This window comes from Eutrigla gurnardus (genome assembly GCF_963514095.1).
Source record: "Eutrigla gurnardus genome assembly, chromosome: 14".
NCBI classification, from domain to species: Eukaryota; Metazoa; Chordata; class Actinopteri; order Perciformes; family Triglidae; genus Eutrigla; species Eutrigla gurnardus.
Window position 1 is genome coordinate 23,921,303 of NC_139937.1, and position 18,803 is coordinate 23,940,105.

General features: G+C 40.3%; 2 protein-coding genes across 2 annotated transcripts in view; one reads left to right on the forward strand and one right to left on the reverse strand.

Moving 5' to 3' along the window:
• LOC311025030 (uncharacterized protein) overlaps positions 1–18,803 on the forward strand; it is a 375,179-nt gene that overhangs the window by 103,364 nt on the left and 253,012 nt on the right. The gene's annotated exons all lie outside the window — the stretch shown is intronic.
• On the reverse strand, positions 1,846–9,191 carry LOC311025021 (NACHT, LRR and PYD domains-containing protein 1b allele 5-like). Its single transcript, XM_084027688.1, has 8 exons — positions 8,999–9,191; positions 8,656–8,906; positions 8,443–8,571; positions 8,026–8,161; positions 7,889–7,918; positions 7,703–7,750; positions 5,979–6,038; positions 1,846–2,407 (listed from the first exon to the last, which is right to left on the reverse strand). Exons 1-8 carry the CDS (start codon positions 9,105–9,107, stop codon positions 2,133–2,135), a joined length of 1,038 nt encoding a protein of 345 aa, XP_083883814.1. The 5' UTR covers positions 9,108–9,191; the 3' UTR covers positions 1,846–2,132.

Sequence of the window (18,803 nt, forward strand, 5' to 3'; positions counted from 1 at the left end):
TATATTATATCATAATATCATCATATTATATATCAAATATATGTATTTGTCACTACATTTGAACAACATGTTGCATGTTCTTGCTTTTTTGAGTAACAGCTGTGTGAGAGAATACCGGCGCTCCTACCTTCGGCCATTGTTTTTCTATCAGTCGCTGCCACTGAGGATCAAGTAGCTGTAAAATAAAATGAGGGAATATTAACACTTCTTGTTCACAGGCTTCATGCAGACCTCTGTTGTCTCATGAACACTTACATCATTCACAGATTGCTGTCTTACTATAACAATCAGAACACCAAGAAAAGCAATCATTTGAACAGGTAAACACATTAAGGCTCAGTTATATGGCAACGCCGAAACAAAATTAAACCATTAAAAAAATACCAATATAGGAATGTGTCTGATTATAGAGGCACAGCCAAAATTAAAACTTCCAGGAGTGCATGGCACATAACGAGCTTGTGATGCTCCATAAAGGTCCAAAGCAGTGGGTGGTTGTTTTTAAAACTACAATGTTGTACTTATTCAGCCTGACACAGTATTTAAGATTATTAGATTAGATTAAGATTATTGGCTGGACCGTGGCTCTGTGGCAACAAGTACAGAGACTCCAAAATCACTACACACAATCAAGGGTCTCGTTATGGTTATTCTTTCATTGGTATTAATCATGAATATCTTGTCTTGTGTAACAGTAGAGTTATTGATTAATATAGGAAGATATTAATGATTAATACCATTAAAAACCACCAAAATGATAAAAAGGCACATATTTTCAAAATAGCTGTTGTAGTATGACCATAAGGAGCCCCTTGATGTGTGTAGTGATTTTGGAGTCTCTGTACTGTATAACAGTGGAGTTATTGATTTTTGTTTGCAGTCTTGCTCTTGTCTTGCAATTTGCAGACGGTCCCTGCGCACTCGCCCGGCTGCGCATAGAGATCAATGTTCTTCGTTCAGCTCGGAGGACGGTTTATTTTTGTATAATAAATCGGGGTTTTGGTGCTTGTAGCTCGTAGTCTATGATATTACGGTCAGAGCCATCATTTGTGTTTGAAAAACGTTTCACTTCTGATTTATTGATCCCGGAAGTTCGACTCTCTGAATATATCTCCAACTTTACCGAACTGTCAAACTGTCAAACGGTTTGGTGAAAACATCTCAGTTTAGTTAATGCATCATTAGTAACAACGGTGATGTCATCAGGAAAGCGTTCTCACACCGTTTTAACGTTAAAATCCGACAGGAAGTTCAAACTATGAAAGTGAAAGTAAGAAAAGAACAAAAAGAAGGGCGTAAATGTCGTTTTACAAACCTTTTTTTAAACAGCTCGTAACTTCAGCTGTCAGAGTCCGTCCACTTTTTATGATTGCGGCAAATCATTGATCGCTAAGTTGACAGCACTCTGTTGCTCTCTTGAAAAGTGAAAAAGTGTTTGAAGTGTGTCTTCCCCTTCGAGCCTTCTTCTCCGTTTACTTGGCTGTGACGTGCAGACCGGGCGGTGTCAGTGTTGCTATGCTGGACGGCCGCCAGAGGGCGGTAATGGTACACAGCTACAGAGACGAAGAAGAAACAATCCATACCAGTTGGTAACAGAACATAGGCCTGCCATGACTATGGATGGGATAGTCCATTTTGGCGTTAAAGTCCTGCATTAGACCCTGGTTCACCCAACAAAAAGAGACAAACTCACAACAACAAACATAGATGCAATGTTTTAGTAGCTTTAATCAGCTTGACGATGTAAAACTAGGAATTCCTCATGGTTCCTACCAGTAAACCATACCTGTTGCTGGACCTGTGTGTAGGCTTTTATTGCCCCAGGAAGTGCATGTGAAGGCTCCCTGTGGTTCCTCTGCTGATATCGACATTCAAGGTTGTGTTAACAATTTGAGCTAATTTCTTGCTTGTAGATATTTCCATTAGCAAAAGCTTTATATGACACGTTGAGACAGTGACAGTGCAATAATACTGATATATTCTATGATACTCCTACCTCAGCAGCAGATACACTACTATACCCATACCTGCAAACTCATGAGGGTGGAAAAGATGACAAACTAAACCGTTGTAGGGGGTCTGGCCTGACATTTGCTTTGCGAAGCAGAAAACAGGTGAATTCAACACAGTATTTATGAGTTCTTCTTCTTGAGACTGGCAACAAGAAACGGCTCTTTCTCCTCGAGGATTTTGAAGAAGATGTCTTTTCCGTTGCGTCCGGCTGCATTCAGGGGACCGCCGTAGAGTTTTCTCATCTTCTCCCGGGTGGTTGGAATGGCAGACATTCTGTCATAAAATTCTTGCTGGATTACAACTTCTCTCAGGAGATGATCCAAGATTGGTTCAATGTTGTTCACTCTGTCGATCAGATCACACTGGTGTTTATCCACGAAGTGATCGCCTGAGGCTAGAGGGAAAGAAAAAGAATTGGATTCAGGTCAACAGCCTACCTGGTGACATCACTTTCTATAACATTTAAGAAATCTACCCATCCATCATCCACCGCTTATCCTGTATTCAGGGTCGGGGGTGGTAACAGGTAACCAGTCTATCACAGGGCTGACATGTAGAGACAGACAGGTAACCAGTCTATCACAGCGAGACATGTAGAGACAGACAGGTAACCAGTCTATCACAGGGCTGAAATGTAGAGACAGACAGGTAACCAGTCTATCACAGGGCTGACATGTAGAGACAGACAGGTAACCAGTCTATCACAGGGAGACATGTAGAGACAGACAGGTAACCAGTCTATCACAGGGCTGACATGTAGAGACAGACAGGTAACCAGTCTATCACAGGGCTGACATGTAGAGACAGACAGGTATCCAGTCTATCACAGGGAGACATGTAGAGACAGACAGGTAACCAGTCTATCACAGGGAGACATGTAGAGACAGACAGGTAACCAGTCTATCACAGGGCTGACATGTAGAGACAGACAGGTAACCAGTCTATCACAGGGAGACATGTAGAGACAGACAGGTAACCAGTCTATCACAGGGAGACATGTAGAGACAGACAGGTAACCAGTCTATCACAGGGAGACATGTAGAGACAGACAGGTAACCAGTCTATCACAGGGAGACATGTAGAGACAGACAGGTAACCAGTCTATCACAGGGAGACATGTAGAGACAGACAGGTAACCAGTCTATCACAGGGAGACATGTAGAGACAGACAGGTAACCAGTTGTAGAAGAAAACTCTTCAGGTCTAATTCTGTGGCTGGTTCAAATGAGGTTTAATCACTGACAGTGGAGAAAAGAAATTAACAGTGTATCCATGAAGATCCAGTCTCTCGAATGGCTTGGCCGAGTTGGATTTATACAGAACATTCGGGAGAACAAAAGGGAAGGCGTCATGAGTGGATTTGCATTGAATCAACACATGTCTCTCTGCAGAGGAAGAGACATCTGTTCATATCTACAAGGTGTGACCGTTCTCGGGAGAGCTAGACGATGTCACTACAGGGGTCACTCATCGGGCCTTGATCAATGTATGTGAGACAAATGTTACCGAATGTTACAGTTCAGGAAGAGGGAAAGATCAAAGAGTCTTTTCATCAAGACTGCAAGGGTTAAATTCAATAGAAACAGCTCAGCAGGACATTTGATGTTCCCGAGATAAGGAACATTATAAAAAAACAAATAAGAAATGTAAGGTAACACATTTTCTTCTACAAGGCTCTGCGTGGAGATCAGTGGGAGAACACCCGGCAGGTGCGTGAAAGATACCTTGCAGCTAGGTAGTTTTTAAATTGGTGTCATGGCAGAGCCTGCAAAGACAAGGAGGAGTATAATGTCCGATGAGGCGAAGAAAAGAAAACAGGAGCATGACAAATAAAGAGCTCATACAAGAGTGAACATCAGACCGGCTCACACTCGAGAGCTGAAGGAGGCTACAAATTGCAAGACAGATGGTGACTTGGCTTTGTTGCTGCTGGACTTGTAAATAATACCGGTAATCATTTTTTTTTCCAACAGTGTGCATCTGTGTACAATACATTGTCGATTATTTTATTGGCTCATGTTAGCTAAGGCGTTAGCTATTGTGCTAATATTTATATGTAACTATCGCTATGGCTCATGTTAGCTAACCTTAGCTAAGGCGTTAGCTATTGTGCTAATATATATATATATGTAACTATCGCTATGGCTCATGTTAGCTAATCTTAGCTAAGGCATTAGCTATTGTGCTAATATATATGTAACTATCGCTATGGCTCATGTTAGCTAATCTAAGCTAAGGTGTTAGCTATTGTGCTAATATATATTTAAATATATGTAACTATAGCTATGGCTCATGTTAGCTAATCTTAGCTAAGGCGTTAGCTACTCTACCTTGTCACTGGACATCGTTCAAATCGTTCATCGTTTCCAGAGCCGGTTCTGCATACAAACAAATAACGTGCATGCGACGGTAGGCTGGGGTAGGCTAAATTATTTACAATGGCAGTAATGGACAATTCCCTTCCAACCTGTAGGGGGACCGAAGAGGAAAAGTTCTTAAAGTGATGGTTCGGAGTGAAATGCACCCTAGGTAATTTCCAACATGACATCTAGCCAAACACCCCCTCGGAAGCATTTTTAGCGATGGTCAGCATTGGTCAAGATAACCGCTATCAGCCAAATGGCTTAGTACTAGCGCTATGGTACATAGAGTATATCTTGTAAATTACCCCACTAATAATGCATGGAATGTTACCAAACTTCTGCAGTAGTACACATAGGGTCTATACTCACAAAACGAGGCATTTGAAAGTTTGTAAGTACACCAGGAGTTTATTTAAAAGAACACTTGCCTGATAGCTTCTATCCTCGGCTGCTATGCTACAGCAGCGTAGACGCCACTTCGGTGTTTACCCAGCCGATGCCGTGACGTGAGTTTCACGCGAGAGTATGAAAAAGTTTCGCTAAATGTTTAGAAATGCTTGTATTATCAGGTCAACACTTATCAACACTTGTTGACCTGATAATACAAGCATTTATAAAAATGTGTTGAGCTGATAATACAAGCATTTATAAAAACTCAGCGAAACGTTTTCATACTCTCGCGTGAAACTCGCGTCACGGCATCGGCTGGGTAAACACGGAAGTGGCATCAATGCTGCGGTAGCATAGCAGCCGAGGATAGACGCTATCAGGCAAGTGTTCTTTTAAATAAACTCCTGGTGTACTTACAAACTTTCAAATGCCTCGTTTTGTCAGTACATACCCTATGTGTACTGCTGCAGAAGTTTGGTAACATTCCATGCATTATTAGTGGAGTGATTTACGAGATATATCCCCAGTACCATAGCGCTAGTAATTGCAAGTAATTTGGCTAATCGCCCTATCTTGACCACTGCTGACCATCGCTAAAAATGCTTCTGAGGGGGTGTTTGGCTGGATGTCATGGTGGAAATTACCTAGGGTGCATTTCACTCCGAACCATCACTTTAAGTGTTGCTTTAAGGCAGTTTTTTCTCGCCACTGTTGCTGCAACGCTCCTGGGGATGTTGGGACTCTGAACAGGACTAGAATATGCTCATGATTTATTAAATTTTCAATGTGTCCTGAGATGAATTCTGTTGTGATATGACACTATAAATAAAATTGAATTGAATAGATACAGCCCTCATGTCTGTACTCTATACACACACACACACAAACACACAAATCTAGGAGACATTTAGCTTAGTTTAGCACAGAGACAGGAGGAACTGGAGAACAGCGAGCTCGTCCCAATGTTGTGGTTTTTAGGAGTTCTGGACTGAACCAGGCTAACCGTTTCCCTTTGCTTCCAGTCTTTATGCTAAGCTAAGCTAAATGTCTCCTGGCTCTATCCTCAATGTGCAAACATTACAGCGATCTACTCGTCCAACTCTAAGAAATAACAGAATAGGTGTCAAACTAATTCATTTGAATTCAACAGTCTCAATCTGATCGGTGTCGCAGGCAGCGTCGAAGGCGTTCACTGTGAAGACATCACCTTACCTGTGCATCCACCTCCTGCCACGGTGTTCACAGCAGCTGCTCCAGCTGACGGTCTCCCGTCTGAAACAAATTCAAAATTGCTTCGTGAAAGAGTGTTAATGCGTGTTTTTTCAGACACACAGCAAACAAAAAAGGCTGTCTTTCACGGTAAAGATAGACGATTAAAATGCTTTTACTCCTTAATTTGTCCTCACCTCTTTTTTATGAAGTGCCCTTTTGGATGCCAGATTAAAGGTAGATAGTTCGGAATTGTGGACATAAGACCTATTTTCCAAGTCAGCCGGTGTGTTCGAGACGTCTGGAGACGTTTTCAAGAAATTTCATTCAGTTCTTCCAGTTGCCGAGTTCGCTTGTGCTATGGCTAGCGCAAGTCAATGGTTCTAGCTAGCATGGCATTAAAAACACTCATACCGACTCCAGAGTGCACCCGAGGCAAATCAATTAAAACACTAGACTGTCGATGTACATATCTGTGTTGATAGAATAATATTTGAAACAAAACTAACCTTGCATCGCATAAATCATCCATTTTTTGAGGGACTAGTTTTTCAGCAGCAGCGGAATTTTACTTTGCTCTGTTGGACTCAAAACTCTAAGACACGCTGGCCAGAATCCAGCCGGTAAATACACACCTGAACATCGCCGATTTGTCGGCACTTATGCCCCCAAGGCTGTCTGAAAAGCCCTTGGAGCTCACACAAACACCAGCCAGCCCACGGCCACGCGAACCCACAATTACGCATCACGAACCCGGAACTCTGCTCCATCCGTAGACCCGTAAACCCTTGGACGCGTTGCAGGGAATCCCTCTGGTAAATAGAGACCTGACCCATGCTGAACAGTCGGGCCTCATGCCCCCAGACCTGGGTGAAAAGCCCTTAGACCTCACGCAAACACCGGGCAGCCCACGGCCACGCGAACCCACAATTACGCACCGCGAACCCGAACATCTGCTCCATCTGGAGAACCGTAAACCCTCGGACTCATTGCGGGGGATTCCCTCCTGGCACCACCAGTCTCCGTTTGTTCGGTCCCGGTTCTCAGCTCCAGCGGGGGCTATCTCGGTCTCCCCAGACGCTCGCGTTCTGCCCTTTGAGCATCCCTCTCACGCAATTCTTCCTCTGTATATTCAGGCTCGTACAGGTACGGTTGGGTTTGGGTGGAAAACTCCTCATCAGAGTCTTCAAAAGTTTAATTTATTCTCCAAAAGTGTCCATTTCTGTGAGATTGAAGAAACTAGCACTGCAGGCTACTCTGCGTCTGTAGCAATGACAGCAGGTAAACAAACTATTATAGAACCGGTAACTTATAAGTGCTAGGTGATATCACTCCGCCGCTGACATAGCCTACTAGGAAGTATGACACGCTGCTGCTGCTGCTGAGACATAAATCCTTAAAAATGCAAGGTTGGATTTATTTCAAACATTCTATCAACACAGATATGTACATCGACAGTCTGCCGTTACAATGGATTTGCCTCGGGTGCACTGTGGAGTGTAATTAATTAATAATTATTAATAATTATTATTACTATTATTATTTATATAAATGTTATAATTAAATTGTAATAATATATATTATTTTTATTATTATGAAGACACATAATATACAAACATAATAATACACATAGAAATACCTCATGTCCTCAATGCTTAAAAAACATACAAATGTTGGTTCCAATATTTCCAATATTAATATAATGTCTCGTGTTAAAAACAACTCACGGTCACCGGAAGCAGGTGTGGAGGACGTCAGTCCAGCGATGTCTGCAACTGTCATATAGGAAGCACGGTTACATCCTGATAACTGACTAAAACACCGTTTATGAATATTTAATATTCTGCTGGGTTTTATCAACCCACTCCTGGACCAAACCAACTCTTCAGTCAGACCGTTGAGCCATGTCTTACCTTGTATGTGACCGGTGTTTTGGTATTCTTCTGAAAAAGAAAAAGGAGGAAAAGAAAATTGACATATTTTGGCTTCACTCATAAAAGTGTTTAATAGGCTGTGCAGATGAATTCTCGTGATATTATTTAAATCGGACCTTTTCGAATCGTATCGTCCCATACTGTTTTAAGCTCCTTACTGTGTTCGAGCTTGAGTGTAAAGTCTGCGTCTGGATTTCTTATGAACACTCCGAAGAAACTTGGGATACTGCTTTTATATCTGAGCTTTATGTTCTGAAGAAAAAAAATGAAATATGGGAAAAGAAAGTTAGACTTTCAGCATCCGAAGTTTGCAACAGCGATTAGTAAGTTTTTTCGTTTTCTCATCTAAATCAATGAACAGAAAAATGATGAATATAACTGCCAAAAATGGGTTAAATGTCATGATTTCAGATATTTGAATGTTATTTAAATATTCATAATAACAAAACGCTCACATTGTTCATAGATATTTAAATAAAAAGGTTGATTTTAGGTTTGACGCACTGAAATAATCTTATTTCAATCTAACATACTTTAGGTTTAACTTCTGCACCGTGGAAATCTGCTGTGAGGACAAAACGATCTTGCATTTTCAGGGACTCATCTGGCGGCGGCTTTTCGATGATTTTGTGTCCGTAGGATAATTTCCTCTTGTCCAGTTGCTGTTGGGACAAAAACATGAGTTGCCTGTGCTGCATTTTCATCACGTGATTTGTGGCATTAGTGACAGTAAGATATGAAATAACCTCTTTTAGACCAGGATCACGTGGGATCAGATAAACATGGAGTGTGAGGAATGCTGTGTTGATCTTGTATATTAAAACATCACACAGTATCTTCACTGGAAAGCCAACTTTCATCAGGATCGCTCTCGGAGAGAAAACTGGTTCGGACAGTTTGACGTGGTGCGATGTGACCTCGGACGCTTTCTCCACGACATCTCCAGAGTCCTCTATGTGCAGGACTGCAAACTTGTCCCATATTTCAGGGTTGTCGTCTGCACAACATAAGAGCACATAACATAAGGATTGCATCAGCTGTTGTACTCATGCTGTCTGGAATTTAAAAGCACACGTTCTCTCCACTTACCTATGCAGATCCAGTGTGGCAGCTGTACTTCAAATAGCTTCCCGGCGATGACTGTGATGTTCATTAGGGGACCTGCAGGCATGTATTGCATCCACTCCATCCTCTGCATATGTCCTTCCCAAGAGCAGAACTGATACTTTAAGCTGACCTTTTCCTTGCAGACCCAGCGCAAGCCAGAGACGCTGCATTCAAAGTTTCCCACGTCAGACTGTAGACTACAGCAAGCCGTGGAAAAATAACAAATGAAATAAAAAAGATGAACATATATCCCTAGAATATAGTTCCAGTTTGCTGTGATGCAGGATTTAGGACCTTATTCTTTTTTCACCTGTATGTCGGAGCCTCATCTGCATCTGCACTGTTCACGTCAGGTTCAACTTTAGTCCAGTCGCTGCAGTCCTGCTGCAGAGGACCAGATGTTTGGAAATAAGTGGAGATGGGGCTTTTTGCAACATCACATAAATGAACAAATGAAAGTGATGAACTGATGTGAGGATTACCATAACGTTTCCATCACCCTCAGGCTCCATGCGTCCCGGAGGCCCTTGTGAAGACATGTCTGAATTTGTTTCAAATTGTTATTTTGATATTTAAGGTCATGTGATTAATGTGGTATTTAACTTGATATATTTCAAGTGAATAATTAGCATGAGGGGGAAAGCCTTACAGCACTGAGATTCTCACTGAGATCGTAGTGGTTTCGCAGAGGTCTACGATAGTCTGGTTGGGTCTAATGTGAGGTTCTATGTGGAGGAACCAGAGACTGTCTACGGTCCATCAACAAGGTCGCTCCTGTATTTATGTCTAAATTATGTTATTTTAAGTGTTGATGGAGCAGCTACAGTGTTTACAAATTGTCATCATTATGTAGTTAGTTCGGCAGCCTTTTTGTGTTGCAATTAAAGTCCTGGAGAATAATAATTCAAGGAAAAGTCTGAGGATGACCAAAGTGATTACGATGCATCCTCAAAGCACAATGAATGTAGAAACAACATTTCTTGGCGCTCCAAGAGTTCACTGGTACTTGAGCGAAAAGTCCAGGATCATCAAAGATCTCTGGACAAAATGTAATTGTGATGCATCCAATAATGGTCCAGTGTGTCCGTCACACCGAAGGACAAACACCAACGTTACCATGGAGCCCCTTGCATGGCTGAAACACTGACTGATCTGATCTAATCGAAAGCATGTGCTTCAACAGGCATTATTCAAACCACAAATTCAAATGGCTGTTTGACCGTCCACATGCAATTTGATTTAAGAAAAAAAAGGCATTAAAGTGAAATAAACAAAAACCAACTTGCCTTTGGATCCTGACCTAACGTCCAACAACCTCTGCACCAGATCACTCCTGTTCATCTGCGTTAAAACCTCCCTGGTCACCTCAAAAGCCTGTTGGCTGTAGGTCTCCATCATCAGCTCCACTATCTCGGCTTTGTCTGCCAGCGCCATTCTCTGTCTGGAGATTCTTGGGAGGCCTTTCTCCATTTTACTGTCCTGCAAGACATGCTTGAATTTCTCGAGCTCATCGTAGTTGAAATCTTCCAGCGTTTCCAAAAGCTTCAACTGGACTGACATTTTCTCTGAGGAGGAAGAAAAGAGAAAATTACTGACCGATTCCAAATCAGACTTTAAAAGACTTAGTTGCTTTTGAACAAAATATAAATAAATAATTAGAAAATGACATATTCTGCTTCGGAACACTCTACTCACTCAATGCAGAAGCCATGCAACAAATACTTCCTTTGATAAGATTATAATGTGAAAATTGTGTCAAACTATTTAATTTAATATTCATTGTGTACCAATCCACAATAATATTGCACGATAAATACGGCACCCAGTAGCCTGATCATACCAATAACTGTCAATTATTCAACCATTCCTCATGGTCATTCATGTACAATAACAAAATTTCATATATTCTATTATACAATAATGTGAACTCAACTACTCAGTCTGTACTTTTTTTATTTACATTTTTAAATAGTAGTATTTTTTTAATATCTGTTATTTATTACATTCTGTTTTGCCTTTTGTTGTTGCACTATCCTCTTTGCTGCTGTAATCCTGTAAATGTCCCCGCCGTGGGACTAATAAAGGTTTATCTTATCGTAACAGAGGTGCTGATTAAAGTCAACAGCAAAATGTGATTATTTGGCCTACATGTACCGTATTTTACTGTACATTGTACTTATATTTAAAAAAGAATTACACCAAATGAATTCCAGTGACATCACAAAAATCAAAGAGGCTGGATTCAATTGGCTGATGCTGCATGTTATTGCTTTGCTGACCTTTTTATTTATTTTATAACATTTTTCATGGGCGGTTAAATAAAGTTTTAACCACTTTCTTTGTTACCATGAATTCTAAAATATATTTCTATTTTTCTCTCTGACCTTTGAATCCTGAGTTGGACATTCCCGTCACCAGATCAGTCCTGTTCATGTCCCTTAAAATGTCGATGGTCACCTCCCAAGACTGCAAACCACAGGTCTCCACCATCAGTTTCACCAGTAGGTCTGCACTACAGTACGATGTTTCCCAGTTCATGTATCAGACCCATTTCATGAAGAGCGTTAGCTTCAGCAACCACTTGAATTTCTTCAGCTCCTCCTCACTCAAAGTCTTCACTGTTTCCAAAAGAATCCGTTTCAAATCCTGTGTAAACGTGTAATTTCCCAATTGGGACGGTTAAAGATTAATTTATTTGCATTTTGTCAGTGTTATAGACGTCGAGTGTAAATGTTATAAGATTAGTTTTTTCTGCATGATCACTCAAGACAATGATACACTAATATCTTTTCTACTGATTTCATTTTCTTTTGAAGTATTAAGTGTTTTTATTTCTTAACATCAAAGTCAAATATGAGTCCCTCCATCCTTTAATTCATGTTAATAAATAACTCCTTTCTGATCTCAACGCATCATGTTTCTGTAACAGGAGCTCAAAGAAATGGTTTTCTCTCTTTTCCATCATAACATTATTACTTAAGAGCTCAACATTAACAGTGAGAGGCAATTTAAGAAACTCACTGTTTGGTTCGTTTCATCATTTATGATGATTTAAAATGTAAAATATAGTCACACTCACGTTCAGCAACAGTGTAGGTTGATGTTCATCCACAAAGTGTTGCTCTGAGGAGAAAAGACATTCAATAACTCAGACAATTCAAATCTCATTGAATCACTAATAATCACTTTTAATGAGACACAGTTGCTTCAAAAGAAAGAAAACAATTTCAGTAAAAACACAGAACTCAATCAGATTTACCTTTTTGTTATTATGAACTATAAAAGTATTTATTAGACACATGAATATGTTGTTTTTGTTTTAATCTTTACAATCGCACCATTTATACTGGACTTTGTGGCATAACGCCGCCACCACGCCTCCATTCTGTCTCTGTACCTTTGACACCAAAAAGAAAGAAGGAGTGATCATCCTGCAACGAGAAGGCGGAGTAAAGGGGCTTATGTCTTACCTGTGAGTCCTGAACTGAGCTTTGGTAACCTCTGTATCAGATCTGTCCTGTTCATTTGTTTAAAAGCCTCCGTGGTTAACTCCACAGACTGTTGGCCGTAGGTCTCCATCATCAGATACACGGTCATCCTTCTGTCTTTCTCATAACTGTGTCGCCCCATAAATGGGAAGGATGAGAGGTTCTTCTGATGGACAATCAACATCAGGAACCTCGTGAATCTCTCAAACATCAGATCATCCAAATCATTCAGGGTTTCCAAAATCAGCTGTTGAACAGCTAATCTTGTCGCTACCTGAAAGATAATACGTTCATTAAATAAATATGTAAACCATGAATGAACCTGCATTAGGTGAATGAAAGCTGTGTTGTACTCAGTCAGACAGATGTAACATTACTCACTTTCCTGATCAATCCAGACCGGTGTTCACCTGAGTCTTGCTCTGAGGGGAAAAGTGGTAAAAGTCATTGATTCAACATTTTGGGGATTTTGACATGTTTTTGTCTTTATTGTTATTACTTTTGGGTCCTGAGCTGCTGTCTGACAGCCTCTGCACCAGATCAGTCCTGCTGATCTCCTCCAAAACCTCCTTGGTCTTATTCACAGCCTCTTCGTTGTAGCACACCACCATTAGAAACACCATGTCCTGATGTCCTGTTATCTCAAACAGCATGGATGGGAGCTCAAAATGATGGAAGTCAGTTTGAGACGAGAGGACCTCCTTGAAATTCCAAAGCTCCCCGTCACTCAAATCAGCCAGCGTTTCCAAAAGCAGCTCTATAAAAGACGCCACCGTCTCCACCTGGAAAATTCAAAGGAAATGTTCATGAAGCAAAAGTAAAATTTCTCTGCTGGGATGATTATAGATTTTACTCTTTAAATATCATCAATGTCTGTTTTAGAAACATGGATGTGGAGAACATCATCCAAACTTCACAAGATAGTGAAACAACTGATGTTTGTCCACTTGACTGGTTACTGATGTAGATGTACATATTTCTTTGGCAACTTCTCTTTTATAACTACTGTATTTCTGTTAACGGGTTCCTGACTTTTATTTTATTACCTGCTTAAAGGATCATACCAGTGTTACTACATGTCACTGTCCATCAACAACATCGGTCATCTGTTTACAGTTTGTTTACATTTGTTCATATTCAATAAACTTTACAGAATTTACCTGAAAATGTCAAGTTTAGTTAAAACCCACCTCGTAGTTAAAATCCTCCTTCTAGCTTGAAATTCAGTTCTTGTAAGGAACTATTTTCCCAGGCGTAATAACATTCAGCCCAACGGCTGTCTTTGCTCTGTTGTGATTGACAACAGTACCAGAACCTTCATTATATACAGTACCAGTTCTATTATTGATGAATCTGTCGATTCTTCCCTTCATTTATTAACTTTAGTTATATAATTTGGTCTATAATATTTCAGAAAATGGTTAAAGGTACCCATCACAATTCCCTTACATCTACATTGATATCTTCAAATGTTTTGTCTGACCAACAGCCCAAAACCCAAAGAGATGCAGTTAATGATCTAAAACAGAGAAAAGATCAATCAATGTAGACGAATCCATTGTTTTAGAATCCAAGTCAGACGTTACATCACTCACCTTCTGGATCAGCACAGGACAATGTTCATCCACACAGTATCGCTCTGAAGAGAGAGGAACTGTAAAAGGATCACATAATCACTGTCAGAATAGAAGAATTAGAATGTTACATGTCAATGCAAAATAAACTGAAAATCTCCTTATTAATATCATAAAGATCAATTACCGGTTTCACCTGATAAACGTCTCAAATGCTCTCGCTGCACTTAATTCTTCCTAGAGATTTACATTCAGACTGAGACTTCTAACTCTTTATAATAATCTTTTTTAATTATTAGATTAAATCAACCTCCCAGTACGAACACCTGAATAGCCTTTGTTTGAATCATTAGGTCCTTAATCAGAGGTGAGAAGTAAACTTAAGTAGAATTTTCAGGTATCTGTACTTTAGTATTTATTTCATGGACAAATAGCAAATCATAAATCGTTGTTTGCTGCTATATAAATGTCTTAATGTCATGCGGATCCTTTAAGGGCTAGTTTTTGGTCTTTTACCTTTTGGTCTGCTGTCTGACAACCTCTGTACCGGAGCAAATCACTTCATATTCTCTCAAACCTCCCTGATCGTCTCACAGACTGTCGGCTGCAGGTTAACACCATAAAAAGCCCGCGTCCTGTATTTCTGTTGTCTCCATCTATGGAATGTCTGTGGAACGTTTGTGGAGGTCGGTTTCACTGAGAATCTTCTTGAAGCTCTTGATTTTCTGACTCAAATCAGCCAGCGTTTCCAAGCTCTATAACAGACGCCATCGTCTCCACCTGGTCAATTCAAAGGGAACTTTCATGGGCCAAACGTGCAAGGCCAGACAAGTGTCAATCAAACGTTGGTACACGCCCCCAGAGACGAATAGACCAATCAGGCTTATCTGATCCGTCCTTATGGGACTTTTACTGTGCAGGAACAACGTGAGTCTACTTTAGCTGACGTACTTTCCCTTTTCTTACGTAACACTGTACAATATCAACGAGATATGTTTGCATAGTTCGCCCTGACATTCGGTTCGGAGCTTCAAATCACTCATTCATGTTTAGTCTTTCCTGTTTTATTTTGTCACTCCTCTCTCCCCTCGGTTCAGATCACTTCACTTCCTGGCTTGTGTGATTTCCTGCGGACGTCGTCGTGGTGACATCACCCGTTGGTGTGTGGACTACGGTTCTGAAGCCTCGAGGTCGGCATTTTGGCCATCGCTATCTTGGAGGTTTTGCAACCAGTGAACGGACATGACCATATTTGGACTGAGGCAGAGCGACGGGTGGATCTGATGAGGGGAAGAGCGTCACCCTGAAAGGTATTTCCTGAGAAGACGTCATATTACCTCCCATCACTAAACCTTCCACCATGAAATCAACCTCAGGAACTGCAACAGAAGACTTACATACAGAGCTCTCAAATGCTTTCGCTGCACTTCATTTGTCCTGTAGATTTATATTCAGACAGAAACGTCTGTAACTCAGGTTTTAAATATTTGATTAAATCAACGTCCCAGTACGAAACACAAAGCCAGGAGACATTTAGCTTAGCTTAGCATAAAGACTGGAGGCACAGGAGAACAACTCATCCCTCCAAAGTTTGTTTTTATTGTACCAATTCAACAAGATTTAGCGTCTTACTGAGGTTGGAAGGTTTTTAAACTTTGGACTGAGCCAGGCAAACGGTTAAATTAGGAGTTTTTTCAAATTAAGATTCTGGGTTTCCAGACAATCTGATCAGCGACTGATCACAGACAAACTGAAAGGCATTTGGTGAAAAGACGTCATATTACCTGTCATCAGTCTTCTATGCCTACTGAAATCACCAGCAAGAACTCCAGTCGAGGGTACCGCACCTAAAAACACATTTTTGGAAAATTAAAATTGCACAATGATGGATCAGTCTAGTGTTTATGCCTACTACTTTTTTAAATACACACACACACACACGCACACACACACACACGCACACACACACACACACACACACACACACACACACACACACACACACACACACACACACACACACACACAGAGCTCTCAAATGCCCTTGCTGCACTTAATTTGTCCTCTAGGTTTACATTCGGACAGAGACGTCTGTAACTCAGTTTAAAATTCATAAATCATGAGGTCCTTAATCAGAGGTGGGAAGTAACGAAGTACAAATACTATTCAGATTCTGGGTTTCCAGACAATCTGATCAGCGACTGATCACAGACAGCCTGAAAGGCATTTGGTGGGAAGACATCATATTACCTCCCATCACTGAACCTTCGGCATCAACCTTAGGAACTGCAACAGAAGACTTTTACTCCACTATCTCTTCATAGCAAATCGTTGTTTGCTGCTATATAAATGTCTTAATGTCATGCGGATCCTTTAAGGGCTAGTTTTTGGTCTTACTAACGCCGTTACTTATAACACCATAATTCCCATCACTGGCCAGGAGACATTTAGCTTAGCTTAGCATAAAGACTGGAGGCACAGGAGAACAACTCGTCCCTCCAAAGTTTGTTTTTATTGTAACAATTCAACAAGATTTAGCGTCTTACTGAGGTTGGAAGGTTTTTAAACTTTGGACTGAGCCAGGCGAACGGTTAAATTAGGAGTTTTTTCAAATTAAGATTCTGGGTTTCCAGACAATCTGATCAGCGACTGATCACAGACAAACTGAAAGGCATTTGGTGCAAAGACATCATATTACCATCCATCAGTCCACCTAACAGCTCGAAACCACAAGCATGAACTCCAGTCGAGGGTCCCGCACCTAAAAACACATTTTTGGAAAATTAAAATTGCACAATGATGGATCAGTCTAGTGTTTATGCCTACTACTTTTTTAAACACACACACACACACACACACACAGGTACAGAGCTCTCAAATGAGACGTCTGTAACTCAGTTTAAAATTCATAATTCATGAGGTCCTTAATCAGAGGTAGGAAGTAACAAAGTACAAATACTATTCAGATTCTGGGGTTCCAGACAATCTGATCAGCGACTGATCACAGACAGCCTGAAAGGCATTTGCTGAGAAGACGTCATATTACCTCCCGTCACTGAATCTTTGGCATCAACACGAGGAATCTTGGGTAGAGCTGAAACAAATACAGGAAAATTAAAATTAAAAAGTCTGCTAGTATTTTCAACACACACACACACACACACACACACACACACACACACAGAAGACTTACATACAGAGCTCTCAAATGCTTTCACTGCACTTCATTTATCCTGTAGATTTATATTCAGAAGAAACGTCTGTAACTCAGGTTTTAAATATTTGATTAAATCAATGTCCCCGTACGAAACACAAAGCCAGGAGCAGTGTTGAGTAAGTTACTCTAAAAAAGTAACTAGTTAAAGTACTAGTTACTTCTCCCAGAAAGAAACTAAAGTAGTTACTGAGTTATAAATTCTAAAAGTAACTAGTTACTTTGGAAAGTAACTATTGCATTACTTTCAAATCATTTTAAAATACTGATGTGTCAAATAATTTGGACCCCATCTCCATCCCTATTTGACGGAACTTAAAATACATGTATTATAATGAAATGGATCCTCAATACATTACAAACAGAAATCCACAGTGAACAAATCTAAACAATTTTATTGGAGATATTATAATTACTATGCTTATAGAGTGGATTGATAAAAATAATATATCTTTTGGAACTCTTGATATTTATTGCACCTCAACAGGTCACAACTAAGCAAAATTAAATTATGCTTGTTAAGCAATGTACCAAAAATAAATAATAAATATATTTACTCTTTGTAGTGTAAATTAGGGGGAAAAAACAGTAGACATATACGTATGTTTTTACGTAATGTTGTGTGCAAGGAGGACATTTTGATTTCAGAGGTGGGGGGGACAAAAGTATTTTTAATAAAACTAGATCTTTCAGTTCAGTGTGTTTTCTAGTAGTTCTTCTAGTTTTCTATTTCTACTTTTAACTTTACTGTTCCCTTTTTTGGTTTGACTGGTTGTAAATCATGTAGCCAAACATTATCAGCCAATTCTAATCCAATAGTAATGATAACAACAACAATAATAATACATTTTATTGATCAGGGGCCCGTTTCACAAAGCAGGTTCAACAAACTCTGAACCTAACCCTGAACTCTGAGTTGATCAACTCTGAGATGGGCAACTCTGAGTTTTCGGTTTCAGAACAGTGGTTTTGAATTAGTTCAGTCAACTCTGAGTATGTAAACTCTGAGTTACGCGCGTGCCTGCCGACTCTACAAAGCCATCATCAATGGAGCTCCGATACTACGATTCACCATGGCAACCGGGAGAGCGTTGTGCGTGTTTATGTAGAAAATGAGCATATCCTGAGAAAGCGGAGCAACGTAACTGCAGCAAAGTAGCGATAGTTGGCGTGGCAGACATTTACTGCCCGATCTAATGTGTATAACTGAATTAAACAGGCGATTGATCTAAAGGTAATAATTGTTCATTTTCGGGTTCAGAGAGCGACACTGTGGTGTAATGGTTAGCAAAGCCGCCCACGGTGCAGGCGACAGCGGTTCAACTCCCGTAGATCACAAAGTAGCGCACTGAATGAATTATCATTTTCATTGGGTGTAATCCCCCCAGGCACAGAAAGAAAGTGGCTTCAGTTGAAAACTAAGCATAAGAATATTGCGCAAATACGTTGACAAAGGCATATGATTTTAATCATATTTCACATATTAAACAGTAAATATAAGCAGGTATTTC